Source organism: Trichechus manatus, unplaced genomic scaffold, assembly GCF_000243295.1.
Source record: "Trichechus manatus latirostris isolate Lorelei unplaced genomic scaffold, TriManLat1.0 scaffold00088, whole genome shotgun sequence".
In the NCBI taxonomy this organism is placed as follows: domain Eukaryota; kingdom Metazoa; phylum Chordata; class Mammalia; order Sirenia; family Trichechidae; genus Trichechus; species Trichechus manatus.
This window is the reverse complement of record NW_004444024.1, coordinates 1,533,673-1,551,648: the sequence shown is the minus strand read 5'-3', so window position 1 is coordinate 1,551,648 and position 17,976 is coordinate 1,533,673. Positions and strand designations below refer to the sequence as shown.

At 55.5% G+C, this 17,976-nt stretch overlaps 1 protein-coding gene across 2 annotated transcripts in view; it reads left to right on the top strand.

Annotated features, from left to right (window-relative positions):
- The window catches only part of ARAP1 (ArfGAP with RhoGAP domain, ankyrin repeat and PH domain 1), a 58,825-nt gene extending 48,591 nt beyond the window's left edge, over positions 1–10,234 (top strand). The window contains exons 30-36 of one of the 2 annotated variants that reach the window (XM_023736534.1): positions 229–374; positions 908–940; positions 4,626–4,708; positions 5,476–5,526; positions 5,710–5,773; positions 7,035–7,184; positions 7,484–10,234. In XM_023736534.1, coding sequence (XP_023592302.1) covers positions 229–374; positions 908–940; positions 4,626–4,708; positions 5,476–5,526; positions 5,710–5,773; positions 7,035–7,184; positions 7,484–7,501 — 545 coding nt within the window. In that variant the 3' untranslated portion in view covers positions 7,502–10,234. The remainder of the gene's footprint in view (positions 1–228; positions 375–907; positions 941–4,625; positions 4,709–5,475; positions 5,527–5,709; positions 5,774–7,034; positions 7,185–7,483) is intronic. The other variant, XM_023736535.1, reaches the window with a different exon arrangement.
- Positions 10,235–17,976: the final 7,742 nt, after the last annotated feature.

The following is a 17,976-nucleotide window of genomic DNA, read 5'->3' as shown; positions in this document are numbered from 1 at the left end:
TGGTATCTGCAGGGCTGGGGCAGGCTGGGTTGTCCTTCCATCCAGAGCCGGGGCAGGACCTAGTGGTGCAAGGTAGGAGCAGCTCAGGCAGAAGGTACCAGGCGGACAGGCCTCTGTGGGGACTGGGGCGGGAGGGGCTGTTTCCTTCATTCTGCGACCCTGTGCTGGGTGTCTGGATCTGTGGGTAGGGGTTAGGGCAGCCATGCCCACTCCAGTCCCCCACCCCAGCCAGCCGTGTAGGTGACACTAAGCATGGCATGATGAAGTTCCGTGAGGACCGCAGCCTCTTGGGCCTGGGCCTGCCCTCTGGTGGCTTCCACGATCGCTACTTCATCCTCAACAGCAGCTGCCTGCGGCTCTACAAGGAGGTCCGGGTAAGTGGCCCCTCTTGGGTTCTGCCCTGGACCGGGTACCCGTACCCTTTTGTATGCTCAGACACACACCCAGGCACGAACATCCTCCTTGGTCTGCAAGTGAAATATTCCCGAGAAACCTGTAGCCTCTCAGGGACCCTCCTGCTATGACCCTGGGTGGTCACTCTGCTGTGCCCTGTAGACTCACTAGGTCTTGGCACCCAGATGCCATCATAGCACACACATATGCTGTCTCCCCTGGGGCTGGGCCTTGTCACGGTAACCACAAGAACATGCTTACCTGGTGACAGTCCTGAGGTGTGGGCCGACATGCTGTGTCACTTCCCAGGATATACCCCTCCTGGCCCACACTCCATACCCAGTCTGTCCACGTGCCGGTGTTCTCCCAGACCAGACTCCACCCTGGCACCCCCCGCCCTCCCGCCTCCCCCCTGCCCCCATCTTTGGCACATATCCCACCATTCACCACTGCACACACCGTCCTGGTTCTGGAGCTGGGACTCCTTCCGTAACCCTGATCCTCTATCAAACAGAGCCAGAGGCCATGGAGCGGGGCCCCTGAGACCGTGAGTAGCTCTGGGTCAACTGCCAGCTGCCTTACACCACCTGGGGGCCAAGTGAGCCGGGTGGGAACAGAGGAGACTTGGCCAAGGCTGCCGGCCATCTCCAGGCATGGTTTCCTGCCCTCTTGCGAGTCGGCCCTGGCCTGCACCTGGGGCCCATGACCTAGGCTCCTGCTTGTCATCCCCACCCCAGTCCCAGGGTCCTGCCCCCAAGATAGGGTCCCCATCAATGCAATGCTATAGAATTTTCCACAGGACTCAGCTTTGGAGCCAGCAGTGGAGTCCTCAGGTTTAAGTTAGAGATCTGATCCTTATCTTTCACCCTGGGAGCCACTCTCTTTCCAGCCTTGGAGAGAGTTCCAGGGCTGTCAGAGTGTCCTCACTACTGCCTTCATCCTAAAATGCCAGGGTAGGATCACAAAAACCTGTGGGATACTCTCCACCTGTGGTAGGAGTCCCTCTGCAGCCTCCGTGACTGGCTACCCAGCCCTTGTTTGCGTACCTCTGGGGGAGGGGAACTCACCCACCCCTCCCTTGGGACTCTCCTGTCCCTAGAGGGATAATTCTGCCTGGGAGAAGGCCCCAGCTATGCCTCAGGGGCCAGAGAGCATAGAGGCCTCTGCAGAGATGGCAGCAGAGACCGTGACTCCCAAGTCCAGTGGTATAGCCTGAGCCTCTACAGCTGCCTACCAGTGTTTGCAACCCCTTCCTTCCTCTTGTGTCTTCTGAGGACTTCTGAACAGGCCTGTCTGCCATGGATGGAGCAGGGCAGATAGGACAAGGACCCTCACCTCCCTCTCTTTGCACATTATACCTCTATTAATGCAGCCTGGCCTCCTGTTGACCCTTATGAGAAATACTTCCTCTTCTTTCCTCCCTCTATAATCACATCTTCACTTCTGGGCCTGGGAGCCTCATCCACTCCTCCACTCCATCCCCCCTAAGTTCCAGGATGTTATCCCCCCATCCTTTCTCTCTGAGGTGCTTAACCCCATAAAGCAGAGCAAGACCACCAGTGTGGGCAGAGGGGAGCATGGCTGAGGCACCTGGAAAAGTACCTGCTAATCTCTTGGCATGGAGAGGAGAAGGCAGAAGAGCTAGAAAAAGGAAACAAATCTAACGTTATCAAGTCAGGCTTGGTGCCAGGCCATTCACATACAGGGTCGTATAATCCTCACTATTGTCCTGTGAGGAGGGGTATTACCCCTGTTTCACAGGTGCAAAGACAGGCTTCAAATGACTTGCCCAAGGCCATCTCTAGGTGGTAGGCCAGGATTCAAGCCCAGGTTAGTTAGCACCAAAGCCCAAGCTTTGTATCCTTTGAAATACAGGAACTCAAGGATCATCAGGGTGGGATCATCAGGGTGGGGCTTTTAGTGCGGGAAACGGTGCTCTCCACACCCCAGAGACATGCAGCACCTCTGGCCTGATAGAAGCCCCTGAAAATTGTGCTTTTCCTGAGGCGTCAGTAATTCTGGTATTGGTTTATGAGCCACATGACAAAATATTTGAAATTGGGACAATCCCAGGCAATTCAGGATATGTGGCCACCCAAGCCTCATCCTGGGGTCACTTTTTGTTAAAGACCCTGAGACACCTGGGAAGGGTATGTACTAGAAAAATCTTGGTTCAAGCACAGGTCCTTAAGCATCAAGGGGTGAACTTCATTCTCTGCCGGTGACTTCAGAGATGCTGGAAACATGAAGCTCTTGGGGACAAAAGGAGATTCCATTTACTCATACACCCCTCACCCAACAAGACCCTCCCTCAACCTCTCATCTCGGTCATACTCCCATCATGCACGTGCCCTGGAGACCGAGGAAGCAGTGGCCTGGGGGTTGTTGACTCAGATTCTTAGGAGCCACAGTCGGATTTGAATTCTTCAGTTCCTGCAATTCCCTCTGCGCCCGCATTCCTCTCACACCCACCGCCTTGTTTCTTCCACTCTGGAGTCACTTTACTCCTTGCTTCTAGTTCTTGTCCTTCCACACCCATGGCGTGACTTCTTCCAAACCTTCAGCCTGTTTTTCATCCCTTCAGCCTGATTCATTCTGTACCTGCAGCCCAGTTTTCCCTACAGTCTTTCCTGTCATGGCCAGAGCCTTGGGTTTTCCAGGCCTGCTGCCTAATTTATTCCACAGCTTCTGACTTCATCTCCCTGTTCCCACTCCCCGGTGTCTTCCAGTCGGCGGTTGGATTTCCTCAGTGTTCTCAGCCTTGCTTCTGCCCTGATTGCATGCAGGTTTCTTCCTTGTTGCATTCTCCCCCCACCTTGTTCCTCCCGCATCTGCAGCCTGATTCCATTCCCTGGGTGGCACCGATGGTTAAGCGCCGGACTGCTAACTGAAAGGTTGGCAGTTCAAACCCACCCTGAGGTGCCTTGGAAGTAAGGCCTGGCTATCTGCTTCCAAAAGGTCACAGCCTTGAAAATCCTCTGGAGTAGTTCTGCTCTGCACACGTGGGGTTACCATGAGTTGGAATTGACTGAACAGCAACAGGGTGAAAGCAGGGTGAAGAGTCCCTAGTAAGCTCCTCTTAACCACACCGCCTGTGACAGCACAGAAGTCTCCACCAGTCCCTAGGCAGCCCATCCTTTTGTGACATCACAGGGAAGTCCCCCAATTCCTGAAGGTCTTTCCACTTCCCCTGGCCATCCTCTAGCCCTCTCTTAGCTTCTGCTAAGAGCCATGCCTGGGGGTGGCTGGGAGCAATGGTGGGGAAAAGGACGGGGGTGGCTCAGTTTTGGACCCCCAGTTTTGGTTGTAAGTGAGTCCTCCTCCCTTGCTGTCCACCCTGGCACCCCTGCTGGCTTCAGGGGTGCCTGGTGGGGGGAGGGCTTGGAACAGGTGGCCCCTGGAGCAGGAAGAAGGCTCATTAGCTTGATTTCCAACCAGCCTCTTCTTTAGGGGTCATTGCTCCCATCCCCCTGCCTCCGAGCCAGCCTGTTCCTCCCAAGCTCAGACCCATATGCAGAGGCAGGGGCCAGAGGCCAGCATGTCAGTGATCTGGTGCCCCTCCCCAGTACATTGGTCTTGCTTCCTGACCTAGACCACTGGGAAGTTCTCCTTTGGTCCACCGGACAGCCATTCTGCTTCAGCTCGAGGCATTAGCCTTCTTCTTGTGGTACCAAAGAGCTAGTAACTGCTGACCCCACCACAAGCCTTAATGTTCACACGGTCAACCCTGGAGCCCCCGTGGAGTGGGAAGGGGTGAGGAATGAATAATCTGGGACAAATGTAGACTCAAGCAGCTAAGCGAGGTGCTCAAATGACACGTGCTTGTTCCAGCCAAGTGCCCGAGGATTATGTGGAGCAGTTTCTCTCCACAAATGATCTGATTCGGATTGATGCAACAAGTCAATTCCAGTTTGCAGGGACGTAGGGAGGGGCTGGAACTTGATGCTCTGAAGTGGCTGCCGCAGGGACTGAGGGTTGACTGTCTGATGCTGCTTTTTAGAAGGGGTGGCACTCTAGAGAGGGAGGCTGAGTGTCCAGGGCTGGGGGCTGGTTGGGCTGGATTGTCAACAGGGAGGGCTTTGCCAGGAAGGCTTCCTGGAGGAGGTAGCCTGTGCTGGGATGCAGAGCGGGGCTGGGAGTAGGAGGAGGGAGGTGCCTACCTGGGGAGGACTACCCAGTGCCCGCCCTGACTGAGTGAAGCCCCGCTTTCCATCTACCCTCCTATATCCCAGAGTCATCGGCCTGAGAAAGAGTGGCCCATCAAGAGCCTCAAAGTCTACCTAGGAGTGAAGAAGAAACTCCGGCCACCTACCTGGTGAGCTGGGGCTGGGAAGATGGGCCTGTGGGAGGTCAGAATCTGGTGAGGCACAGCTGGGGGCCTTGAACTTGACAGGTGAGGCTCTGACAGCCAGTATACCCTGGTGCAGTGATTTCCAAGGTGTGGTCCCCAGACCATCAGCATCAGAATCCCTGGAGACACATTAGAAACACACATTCTCAGGTACTCCAGACCTACTGACTCACGGACTGTGGGGGTGTGGCCCCGCAATCTGTTTCAACAAGCCCCCCAGGTAACTCTGATGCTTGCTGATGTTTGAGAACCACTGGCCTGGGTTCAAATCCTGTCACCTGCTAACTCTGGGACCTTTCTGTGCCTCAGTTCCCACATCTGTAGAATGGGGAAAATAATGGCACACCTATTTCAAAGGGTGGTTTTAGATTTTAAAAAGTTGAAAAGTGATACTTAGCCACTGTTAGCGTTATTAATTGCAGTCAGCGGACTTGGTTTTCTGACACTGTCCTCATCAGCTGACTGGGCCTGGCTGTCTTTCTGGGACTAGGACAGGCCTGGGGTGAAGGTGAGGCTGGGGGTACGATAGGGGCTGGCGGGAGGGGCAAGGGCCTGGGGGACTGATGGGGGCTATGAGAGGAAGAGGCAGTGGTCAGGATGTACTGTACTGGCGAGAAGGCCCTGCACTCCATCCCCGGGCTCCAGTCCAGCTACTGGGCTCTGTCCCAGGGAACCTGGGTGTTGAGGCCTCGGCAAGCTGTCAGGTGACCCCTCACCCCCATCCTCTGCAGCTGGGGCTTCACAGTGGTGCATGAAACAGAGAAACACGAGAAACAGCAGTGGTGAGCGAGGGCCCCACCCTGAGACCCTGGGCTGAGGAGAGATGGTAGCAAGTTCCCCTTGATTGGGTCCCCATCATTGCCCAGACCTGTGCCTGCCCCAAAAACCCTGGGCTGGGGGGATGGGCAGGGGTCCCTCCTCCACCAGGTTCCTGGCAGCATCCAGGCCCGTGCCCCGCCCCACAGGTACCTGTGCTGTGACACGCAAATGGAGCTCCGGGAGTGGTTCGCCACCTTCCTGTTTGTGCAGGTACCAGATGTGGGATGTGGAGTGGGCCTTGGGTAAGCTTATGGACAATGGGTATGTTTGCTTCTTCATTATTCATGCCACTCACTGCCTCAAGGAGATTTTGAGTTGGCTTTTAATTCATTTGTTCATTCACTCGATAAACCCTTGCTGGCGCCTGCTGTGGTACAATCTGGACCCAAACATATGAAGGACAGAGAGGCCGCAGACCCAGGCCCTGCCCTCAGGGCACTCCCCATGTGGAGAGAAAAACAGGCCCAGAGTAGCCTGCTATGGCCCAGTGTGATCAATGCTGTGGTAACGGAGAAGCCCAGGGACCTGACCTGGTGGGGTGGTGAGTGGGAGTGGGGAGTCTTTGGGGAAGAGGAAGACTCTAGTAAGCAAAGAGGTAGGGAACAGCTAGGCAGAGGGGACAGTTGAAGCAAAGGCATGGGCACCTGAAGGAGAACTAGAGATTGTGCAGGGGAGTGTAAAGCAAGAAGCAAGGGGGCTAGGGAGCAAGGAGCAAAATCTTGAAGAGCCTTGAGTGCCATGCTAGGGAAACTAAACTTGACTCAGTAGGCAGAGGGGACCCCAGGAGTGTTTTAAACAAGAGAGAGTAGGGTGCAGGTTTGAGTCTGGGATGGCTCATCCTGGGTATGGCATGCAGAGGAGAATGGGCTGAAGGGCAGAGCCTGGAGGCAAGGAGGCTAGTGAGGTGGCTGCTGTGGTGGCCCAGGCCAGAGCAGGGTAGTGGTGACTTCTGAGCCAGAGCAGGGTCAGAGAGCCTGAGTTAGACTTAAAACAGATAGGTTAAAGATTTTTAAATGAGAGCCCAAAATTGCTTAGGGAAAGAAAACTGGACCAAGGCCCTGAGCTGAGTTCTTTACTGTAGCTAGGTTCTTCATTTATCCCGAGCTTCCTGGTAGTCAAGGTCTAAAGGGAAACAGGGTAGGTTCTGCAGTTCTGGGGTCCTGATAAAAGGAAGCACAGCCACGTTTTTCTAGGAGAAGTGTTTTCTTGGTGCTGGCATTCTTGGAGGGGTTGTTTGGTGGATGCTGAGATGGGAGTTGTTGAGTAACATAACTGGGCTGTGTTTTGCCAGGGATGTGGTCATGTTCTTCTAACAGCTGCTTCTTATATCGTTGGAGATCGAAGCTGAGAGTGTCACCTCAGATCAGAGCTAAAGGCATTGCTGGGAAGGGTGGATGGACCTGGTGCCGAGAGGCTGGGTGAGCCGAATCCGCACCCAGGCTCAGCACCCCTTCTCTCTCCTGCTCCCCAGCATGATGGCCTAGTGTGGCCCTCGGAGCCCTCACGTGTCTCTCGGGCGGTGCCTGAAATCCGGCTGGGCAGTGTATCACTGATCCCCCTGCGTGGCAGCGAGAACGAGATGCGCCGGAGTGTGGCCGCCTTTGCCGCGGACCCCCTGTCTGTGAGTGGGTCTCTGTCCCTGTGGGCAGTGGGGTAGGACCTGGCCGGATGCTGGTCTTGACCCCACCACTCACCTCTCTGCTTCTCTCTGAGTGTCCTCCAGCCCCCTCCCTCTATCCAGTAGGCCCCTTTGGTTCACATAGTTAACCAGAACCCCTTCATACCAGACCCTGGAACTCTAGCTGACTTGAGCACTCCCATGCAGGGAATGGAAAGTGGCTGCAGAAGCTTCCAGAGCGCACTGGCCCCCTGAGCCTACACGTAATGCTTACGGAATCTGGGTTCTCTGTCTTCCTACAGCTCCTCCGCAACGTCTGAGCACAGGAGCTGAGCCGTAGTGCTGAGAGTCTGCCACCGTGAAGCCTACCTTCCTGTCCTGACAGCCCTCATGCCCTGTGCACCTGGTGTGAGCTAGGAGGTGGCACACGAGGAAGCCGCACCCCTGCATCCCAGCCCTGACTGCACCGTGGGGTTCCCTGTCTGTGAGGGCAGCAGGGTCTGCCTGGGGAGGAACCGTGCCTGCTCTGTCCAGGGGCTTGGCCCTTCTGGCCTGACTTACCCACCCCCAGGGTCACCCACCCTGAGTTTGTGGGGTTGAGGAGATGGATGTAAATCAGGAATTCTGGAGGACCACTATCCTTTCAGAGGCTGGAGGCCCTGGGCCCCCGCTGGAAGGGAGCCTGCCCCCTGCCATGAACTCCAAGACAGCAAGCAGTGGGTGATCTGAAGGAGCACTTAGCTGGGTGGGTAGGGAACTCGGGTGAGCTTCTGTATGGCCAAGAGCTGGACTTCGGGGGCTTCAGCCCCCCTTCCTCCTGGGCTGACTAGGAGAGACCAGGCTTCCCAATGCCCCTTCCCTGCTTTGGGGGCTTTTTGATAATATAAATATATCTGTATATTTTACCCCATGGTGCTGAGGCCTGTGATTGGTTAAGGGGATCAGGTGTCTTGGGGTAGAGGGGTCAGGAGGTTGAGAGGCCCAGAAGTGAGTGCCCCGAAGCCGGGGACCTGGGTCCTCTCACAGAGCCTGAGCTGTTCACTCTCCCCTGCCCCAGGTGAAGGCCTGGCCTGGCTCCATGCTGTCACCTTGTATTCTGTACCCACGGTGGGGAGTGCTAGTCTAGCCATGGCCCAGTCCTGATTCAGCCAGGGTAGACCCCAGCTGGGCCCAAGCCCTGGTCCCTGCTGCCATGTGGCATGTGGCTGGCTGAGGCAGTCCCTCAGCAGCCACTGCTGGAGACGTGAGGTCACAGAATTACAGGAGCTGTTTTCAGATAAATTAGGAAGAAGGACCTCCAGGTCCCTCTGGGTCCTGTGCACCCTTTCAGCAATGGGCGCTGCCCTGCACCAGATAGCTGCCCTTCCTGGGCCTTGTCTGGTCCTCTCTGGGAGACAAGGCCCTGGCAAGCAGGGGTGACAACAAGCTGTTTAGAGATGGATTTGGGACTCCCTGGGAAGGTGCCAGACACCACATTCCTGCCTCTCCTGTAGCCTCATTACTGGCCTCTCTCCAGGGGTCCAGCCTGCAGACAGGCTGACTGCTTCCCCTTGCTGTTCCAAGGGGCAGAGAATGGACCAGGTGACCTCTGACCCACGTCATCTGGCTCCATGGGGAGGCCTGGGTGTGAGTGCGAACCCTGTCGGGAGTGGATGCTAAGAGACTGGGACGACTTGCCTGAGCTTCACTGGCAGCTTTCACAGGCTGGGGCTAAGCCCCTTGAGTCTGCCACCTCTTGTCCCTCCCTGGGTGGGCTGCTCCAGACTGATATTTTGAACATCTGACCTACAGTCAGAACAGGGCTAATGGGCCCCCTTGTCCAGGTGCTTGAGGGCTGGAATTCTTCCCTGGATTGGACCTTGGACTAACCATTCCTGGGGCCCAGAGAGTAGGTGGGATGGGACTGCCCTCTGGGGGTGGGGCTGGAGACTCCCCACCCCCCACCATGCTGCCAGTGTCACTGCTTGAGCTTGGGGACTGGCTGCAGTGACTGCGTTTGGCCACTAGGGGGTAGCCGTAGACAGCATTGCTGGTCCCAGAACAGTCTGGCGAACCCCAGTGTGGTCACGCTGGTCCAGGCCTTGGCCAGGGGTGGGGTGGGACCTGGCCCTGCCTTTGGCCTCTCTTCTGGTGGTATTCGGGATGACAGCACTGTGCAGGAATGTGCCTTCGACTTTGGAGTTCTAGGAGCAGGAAGAGGAAACAGCTGTTTACCAAGCACCTACTGTAAGCACCTGTACTCTATTCACCATCATCTCTTAGTAGAGGAGCCCTGGTGGTGCAGTGGCTAAGCGCTCAGCTGCTAACCGAAAGGTGGGCAGTTCAATCCCACCAGCTGCTCCACGGGAGAAAGATGTGGCAGTCTGCTTTCGTAAAGATTTATGGCCTTGGAAACTCTGGGGCAGTTGTGCTTTGTCCTATAGGGTCGCTGTGAGTCAGAATTGACAGCAACAGGTCTCTTATTAAAGGAGAAAAGTTAGGCCCAAAGAAGGGAGGTGACTTGCTCAAGGTCACACAGCTCTCCTGAATCAGGGCTGAGGTCCATTCCACTGCCCCACTTCAGGGGATTTTCTCCTAGACTTGTATTCTAACTCCAACCCTGTAAACACGCAGATTACGGGAGGCCCCATCTGTGGCCTGGGGAAGGGGATCTGAGCTGTCGGATGTTCATGATAGCTTGAAGTGCTTTCTCTTGGGACGGGATCACATCCCAACAGGGACCTTCAGGGCTTCCACCTTAATGAATTACAACAGTGATGACAGTGTTAGATAGGTTAGGGCAGGGGGCTTTGCTGGCCTTTGTCATAAGGATTCCTAGAAATGGGCCCTCCTGGGGGTGGTTTGTTCACGTATCATTTGAGTTTGGGTGGTGGGGGACAGTGAGGTGGGGGATGGAGAGCTGGATCTGCTAAGGGTTGGGGAGCAGCTGTTGGAGAGGAAGGGGCTTCCTGGAGGACGAGGTACTCCTGAGCTGGCCTCTGAAGACTGGAAGCCTGGTCAGGTGCACATGGTGGGGAGGGGTGTCATTTGGGGTAGGGGTGGGTTGAATGTTAGGGGAGGAGGACAGGCCTTTGAGAGCCAGACCAAGTCTAGGCTTCATCCCAGGGGACCACAGGGAGCCCTAGGAGAGAAGGCAGTGATGAGTCAGAACCTGAATGGTGAGAGCATCCGTGGATGGAGAGGAGGCTGATGGGGGTGGGGGTGGGGAGCAGAGTAAGACCTTGGTGAGAGGTGGGGGAAGGGTTGAGAGTAGGGGCAGGGAGGTGGGATGAGATGTCTATGTATCTTTCCCTTCCCCCTCCCTCCTGCCCAACCTTCCCACCCTGCAGATGTTCAGCAGAGTTCAGTAGCCATTGAAGGGTCTCAGGAGACCCTTGGGCTCAGCAGGAAATCGATGGGGCGGTGGGGGGTGGGTAGAGAAGGGAAGAGCTGGGTCTTGCCTCCTGTTCTCTCTGCTCCTAAGCCCAGGGATTGGGGGAGGGGCATGTGGGTGGCCTGGAGCCGAGGTCCTCCTTCCTGGCTCCATGTTCTGGTGGCCCCCAAGTCCCCGGCCCGCAGCTTGCTGCCTCAGAAAAGGGTGTGGAATCCTGGGCAGGTGGCAACTTTCCCCTATACAAGCTTTGTATCTGGGTGAGTTAGGTCTCTGGTCCTTGGTGTTCTCATCTGTTAATTGCCATGAGTTGATTCCGACTCATGGTGACCCCATGTGTGCAGAGTAGAACTGCTCCATATGGTTTGCAAGGTTGTGACCTTGCAGAAGCAATCACCAGGCTTGCCTTGCAAGGCGCCTCTGGGTGCATTTGAACCACTAACCTTCCGGCTAGTAGTCAAGTGCCTAACCATTTGCACCACCCAGGGACTCCATGTTCTTGTCTGTACTTTGGAAATATTAATAGCACCTACTTCCTGGTGGTTTTGGAGGGTTAAATGACCTAACAAGCATGAAGTACCTAACACTATAGCCCATTAACCCCCTCCCCAAATATGTCTGGGGAGACACTATGGCATCCAGAGTCCTTTCCAGGCCCAATATATTTTTATTCAGCAAACATTTGTTGAACACCTACAGTGTGCAGAGCTTTCCTGAGCACTGAGGGGGAGCAGATGGGTAAGTGGTGTTGGGGAGGGATGGAGCCCTCCTGGTGGTAGATACTGATCAGGATGGACTCCATGGAGGAGGGAAGCCTAGGACAGGCAATATTTCGGTGGTTGGAGTTGAGAGGGAAGGACATCTCAGGGATAGGGGATGGCATGAGCAGAGGCAAGGGGATGTGACCAAGCTCCAGCCTGTTGTGGTTGGAGATTAGTGCCCATGGACACCCCAGGACCTATGCCCCATGCCTCGGGTGTTGATGTCTTTGCTTCCACCCCCCTGCCTCTAAGATATGACCACATCCCAGTCAAATGGGCTCATGGGGACCTTCCCCTGGCAGAAGAAGGAGCATCTTTTCTCTTAGCTGAGTAACCTAAGTAGTCCAGACCCTGCTCTGGAGAGAGAGAGAGAGAGAGAGTGTGTGTGTGTGTATGTATGTATGTATGTATACACACATACATACATACAGCTAGCATGAACCCTCCAACCTCTCCTCCAATATGACACCATCAGGACACCGTCAGGAAGCTGCTGTTTCTGAACTGCTCCTCTGTCCTACTGTACTGCGTACACTTGGGATATGTGTGTGTGTGCCCAGGTCACTTGCACTCAGCTAGGGACTGGCCCAGGGAAGAGCCGGCAGGGACAAGGCCCTTCGTCAGGCCAAACTGGCCAAGCCCTGGTGTGCCCCTTCTCCCGTGCAACTTCCAGCCCGTGGAAATTTCCGCACTTTCTCTGCCCTGATTACAGCTCCTACTGCTGTGTTTATCACCCTGGAGACACAGTGGCAAAGGCGTGCACATGCCACACACACACACGTACAAACACACGCACACTTGGTGCCTGCACACCTCAGCCTGCACTTACAGATCTGCAAGTGCATGCCACACACACACACAAGGAGCTCTCTAGGAAAATTGCTCCCCCTCCCTCCTGCTCTTCCTCCTCCACCTCCTCCTCCACTCTGTCCTCCCACCACCACCCACCCTCAAAACAGAGACCAAAGAAATGGGCTGGACGCTGCCTCCCACCGCTTGTCAGCCTGGGAGGCACTTCTCCCTCTGACTATAGTGTGTTCTCAATCTGCCCCCACCCCCGTCTGTCTCCCCAGCTCTCCCTCCCCTCCCCCCGCCACTTCTCTGCACTCCTGTATATCTCTCCCTCCACCTAAGTCATTCTGAAGCCTCTCTTTGTCACTCTTTTGACCCTCTAAAGTGGAAACTACTCTTGATCCCTGTCCTCCCTCCTAAAGGGCACAGGGGTTGATGGAGACAGAGGGACAGGCCAAGGGAACCTGAACCTCAGCTCCTGTCACCTCCAGTCCCTCCTCCTGGGTTAGGGGAGAGCTGTGTGCCTGGTGCCATGGAGACCAGCGTCATGGCAACATAACTGGGGTGGGTACAGCCTTCCTTCTTGTGGGGGCATTGGAGGAGCTGCCAAGAGGCCTTGAGGAGGTGGGCCTTGTGCCTCGTGCCCAGCATGGCTGCCATGTCCACATCCCGCTCCTACCACCCCCACAGCACCCCAGCCTGTGCACCGCAGCTTGCAATGCCACAAGTCACTAATCCCAGTGAGGAAAAAAATCCCGTTGCCAACACCACCTTAGAGCTGGGAACCCTGAGGGCTCATTCATAGACTAAGGGCTGCGGAGGGCAGGGGCTTGCCGAGGATCACGCAGCGAGTCTGGCTGTGCTCCCAACTCAGACCTCAGCTCTCTCCTTCATCTTCCAACCAGGTCAGCAGTTACCAGGGGCAAAGGTGGACCCAGCCACCTGGGAGGTTTCTAGCCAGTCGTTAGTGTTGGCAATAATAATGATTGTGCAAATAATGTTAGCAATACCATTAGGGAGCACCCATCACCAACTGTGCTGAGGGCTTTGCATGTGTCATTTCATTTAATCTTTATAACAAGCCCTGTGAGGAAGATGTTCCCATGAGGCATGAACTTGCCAATGTTGGGAGACTTTGGCAGAAGCGATGTAGCTGCGACAGGAACATAGGCCCTTCCAAGATGCCGCTGGTGGGCTGAAGCTTCATGCCTGGTGCTCTCCCCAGCAGGCACCTTTCTCTAAATGAGTGGCAAGCTGTGTTTTCAGGGGATCACGGGGAAGATGGGAGGCTTAGTCTGTGTCTGGCTTTTGAATTTCTAGAAACCAACTAGTGGAGGTTATTTTTCTAAGAAAATGGAGGGGGAGCAGTGCTTTCCTAGTGCGGTTAGACCTGGGAAGACCTTTCTTGCAGTCCAGCAGTGCAGAAACTGACTCCCAGTACCCAGCTCCTTTTAGACAGGTCTAATGCCCAGGCTGGAGCCCAGGGATGGAGAGGAGCAGAACCCTGCCTCCCAAGCCTAACCTCAACTTGTCTCCCCACCGTGATGGAGTCACATTACAGCTGCCTCCCTCCTGGCTTATATAATAACTCAAATATAGCAGCTGCCTTTATCCCACTGAGTGACACCCCCTCTGCCCTCCCCCCACCAGGTGCTTGGAGTTAAGGGAGAAGAGGTAGATCAGGGCTGAGTGGGAGGCCCAGGACAAGGAGGAGGCTTGTGTGCTGTATTGGGGATAGGGTGTTTGGAAGGGATCTGGGGCTTGGGGAGAGCAAAACTTTTCCCAGAATATGAGACCACAGGAACCACTTCTGGCCTGACCCATCCCTGCTGAAAGTCCACATTCCTGGGGATGCCTCCCCAGGGTCACAAGCTGTACCCTGACAGAACCTACAGCCTTCTTTCCTGGGCCTCTGCCCCAGCTGGAGGAGGGGAGTGAGGAGGAGGGAAAGGTGGAAGATTACAACCAGGAGGAGGTAGCCTGGTGAGACAGTGGCCAGGAGTCCTGGTCTTAGGCCCAACTCTGCCTTTTACTTGCTGTGTGATCTGGGGGCATCTCCGCCATCACTTTCCCCATCCAATGAAGGACTGGACTCTGTTGGTTTAAGCATCATATGCTCCCTGGGTCATATACCTGAAGATGATCTCAACCTTGGGCAGAAGGCACTTTTGTCTGGTTCAACACTATCCCAGGCTGACTTTCTCCTCTTCTTTTCTTCTGCCCGTCCCGAAATCTACCCATCCTTCCTGGGCCAGTTCAGCACACACCCTGCCCCTCAACCCACAGGGGATAGGGTAGTCAGAAGTCACTGAATGGGCTGTCTGCCTCTTCTCTGAACTTGCCATCTGTCCCACCACCTCATCCCCCTGCCCAGCAGGAACAAGCAGGAACAGGAAGTGCCCTACCTCTACTACCCTTCTCTCATAGGGCAGCTGTGACGGATTTTGGAGCCTGAAGCAGATCCATGACCTCTCGACCCTAGATTCTGGGCCCCCAAAGCCACCTTCCTGAGGTGTGAAGAAGCTGCTCCACCTTAGAGCTGTTCTGGAGGTTATGGCAGCCTTTCATTACTTTGTCAGCAAAGGCCTTGTGAAGCATGGTGTGACAGGGTGTGTGCTTAGTGCTGGAATGTAGAAAACTAGACCAGACATTTCCTAAGGACATGGGACTCCTCTAGCCATTGTCCTCAGAGTTACAGGTGGCAGCTTCCTAGCTGAGGAGAGGAGGAGCACTGTGAGATGGCTTCCTGAGCTCCGCACCCACCCTACCCCCCACCCATACCTGGGATCCTGTCTCCAAGATCCAGATGTGGACCCATCCTGGCCCCCAGCCAGAGGGAGGCACTCAGGGAGGTTCAGGCCAACCTACCGTGAAATGCGTGTTCCACCAATTACCAGCCTGTCCCCAGAGAGCCTAGGGCTGTTTCACACTCTGCAGCCTAAATCTGCCCTGGGCAGGGCGGGGGGGATGCCCATGGAGCAGGTCAATGAGGGCCTGCCACTGTCGCCTGTGTCCCTACATCCACCTGCAGCCTCCTACCTGACCCTGGGCTGACTGATGTGTACCACCTCATTTCCCCACTCACCTGTCTCTCCTTCCTTCCAACTTTCCTCCACTATGTCTCACTTATACTTGCTGAGGCTGCCCAAAGGCTGAGAACTCAGGCAGAGGTGACTCGGACTTGGGCCAGCCCTTAAGGAAAGCATGATCCAGTAGAAGATGTCAAATGAACCAGGGCAAGTGGCGAAGTGGTGGGACAGATAGTAAGTTCAGGGAAAGGAGAGGCAGCCAAAGGCTGCTCAGTTCTCTGCCCAGAAGCCAATGACTTCTGTCTACCCTGTCTCCTGTGGGTAGGGGGCAGGATGTGTGCTGAACTAGCCCAGGAAGGATGGGTAAATGTGGAATGGACAGAGAAAAGGAAATCGAGAAGTCGGCCTGGGAGAAGAAACAGCCTGCACAATGCTGAGGAAGAGGAAAGGACTTACATGTGGTTAGGGACCAGATGCTGCCTCATCTGGAGCAGAAGCTGGAGAGAGGCCAGTCAGGCCAGATCGTGAATGACCTCAAATGCCAAGCTGAAGAGCCTTGCCTTTATCCTGAGGGCACTGGGGAGCCATGCAAGGGGGTTGAGGAGTTACATGAGCAGATACATGTCTTAGAAAGCTGGCTGTAGGTGCAGGGTAGAGGTGGGATAGACAGGGTGAACTGGGAGAGGTGTTTTGGGAATGAACAAGGGAGGAGGAAGGAAGCTGGGGCATGGGGGGTGGAGGGAGGGGACAGGTGTGAGGGAATTGCAGAGGAGAATTGCCAGGCCTTTGTGACAGATACGACACAGGAGATGGAAGAGGGGGAAGAGGCAAAGTGACTTTGAGGTTTCCGGCCCGGGCATTAGAAGTTTCCTGATGCCTTTGATAAAGACAGGAAATTTTGGAAAGTGTGCTGTATGTTGAATATTTTTGTGTGAGGGGCCTAAGGGATGCCCCCAGGGAAGATGTCCAGGAGGCAGCCAGTACTAGACATCTGGAGCTCCAGAGAGACGTTGGGCCGCAGGGGGAACTCAGAGTTGTTGGGATGTTGGAGGATGGCTCCATCCTCTGAGGGGGTGGGTGGGGTGGAAAATGAGGAGTGACGAGAGCTTGATGCTCCTGTGAGGAGCATCCATGTTGTGGGGGCGAGGATTGGATGAGCCAGTGAGGGAGACAGAGGAGGGGCCGTCTGGAAGGTGGGAGGGAAACAGCTGCACAGGAGGGGCGGGGGAGGGCGCTGAGCAGAGGCTGCCCCCTTTGGCAATAAGGAGACAGCTGGGGCCCGTGAAGCCTGCAGTCCTCGCGAGGCGGTTAAGGCAGGGCGGAGCCGGGTTCTCAAGGCTGCATCCTCCCATCACTTTGGGCAGCCACCCAGCCTTCTAGGAGCATCTTGCCTTTTCTCACCCGCCTGCAACTCCCCAACTAGCAAAGAAACGGTGTCTGCCGATGGGCGGAGTCCCTGGGTGGCGCAAACGGTTAAGTGCTTGACTACTAACAAAAAGGTTGGCTGTTCTAATCCATCTAGAGGCTCCTTGGAGACAGGCCTGGCGATCTTGAAAGGTCACAGCCTTGAAAACCCTATGGAGGAGTTCTGCTCTGCACATACGGGGTCGCCATGAGTTTTAATCAACTCTAAGGCAACCAACAACAACAGCAGCTGATGGGCGGCGGGGCGGCATGCCAGGGCTTGTGAGCGCGGCGGCTGGGCTCAGCACCCTGGAGAGCGGCCCACGCCAGGGGCGGAGCCTGCGGCGGGGGCGGGTCTTCGCCGAGAAGAGCAAAGGACCTTCGGCTCCTCCACCAACTGGGCGTGCCCACTTGTTGGAGGTGTAGCAGGGAAAAGCAGGCTTGGACTGCCTTTAGGCCTCTTCTCTTTCTGCCCCTCCCCGTCCCAGCACTGCCCTATAGGAACTCTTACCCCAAATTTAGGACTGCTAGGCCCTCAACCCCATGAGTCCAACCTCTTCGGTGGAGGTGGGGAGAGGGGCGCGCTATTTACTGAGAGTTTTACAGACATCTCCCAAACCTTACAACCCTTCCAGCTTGGAATTTATGACTCATCTTTCAGATGAAAAAACTAAAGTGGGATTCAGAGAGGTGAAATAACTTGCCTAAGACATGCGGCAGAGCTGGTGTGAACTTCCACTGGCCTTAAGTCCTGGTGGACCCATTAGAACTGCTAAGTCCTGGAGCTTGCACTTCGTCCCTGCAGACTCCCTACTTCTGGGGCAACTGTGGAGTCTGGTGTGGCAGTGGGATGGGGAGGATACCCTTCCTCCCACCTAACTTTCTCGAGCATATTCTCAGGAGGTTTCTGAGGATGAGGCCACCACCATCATTTCCAGAGTGAGAGGACAGAAAGGAGGCTGAGGGACAGGTGATGCCTCATCACACCTGCACCCACCCTTGCCCAAGAGGGGCCCTCCTTGGAACTGTAGTGTGTGTGTGTTGGGGGAGGGTGAGCCTCTGACTCAGCTTCTTATGGCCAGGCTGCTCAGGCCCATGAGTGGGCTCTCAGAGGGTAAAGGGGAGCTGTGAGAGACCACCACTGGGCATGGTCCAAGACCTTGGCTCTGTGAGCCCAGAGAATGCCTGCCCCCCCAGCAGGGATGGAACATAGAGGCCCCAGCGATGTGTCAGTCTGAGAGGCAAGACAGGTTCTGGGCTGACTCGGCTGGTTTAGGACCAGCCTGGGCCTCATTCCCTTCAAGAGAAAGAACATTTTTCCCAAAGATTTCAGAGATCTGAAATTCTACCCTCTGGAGCCACAATGGGAAGCAAAATCTCCCTCACATTTTCTTGTTTTCTTTCCTGACACTTCCCAAGCCACAAAATAACTGCTTAGT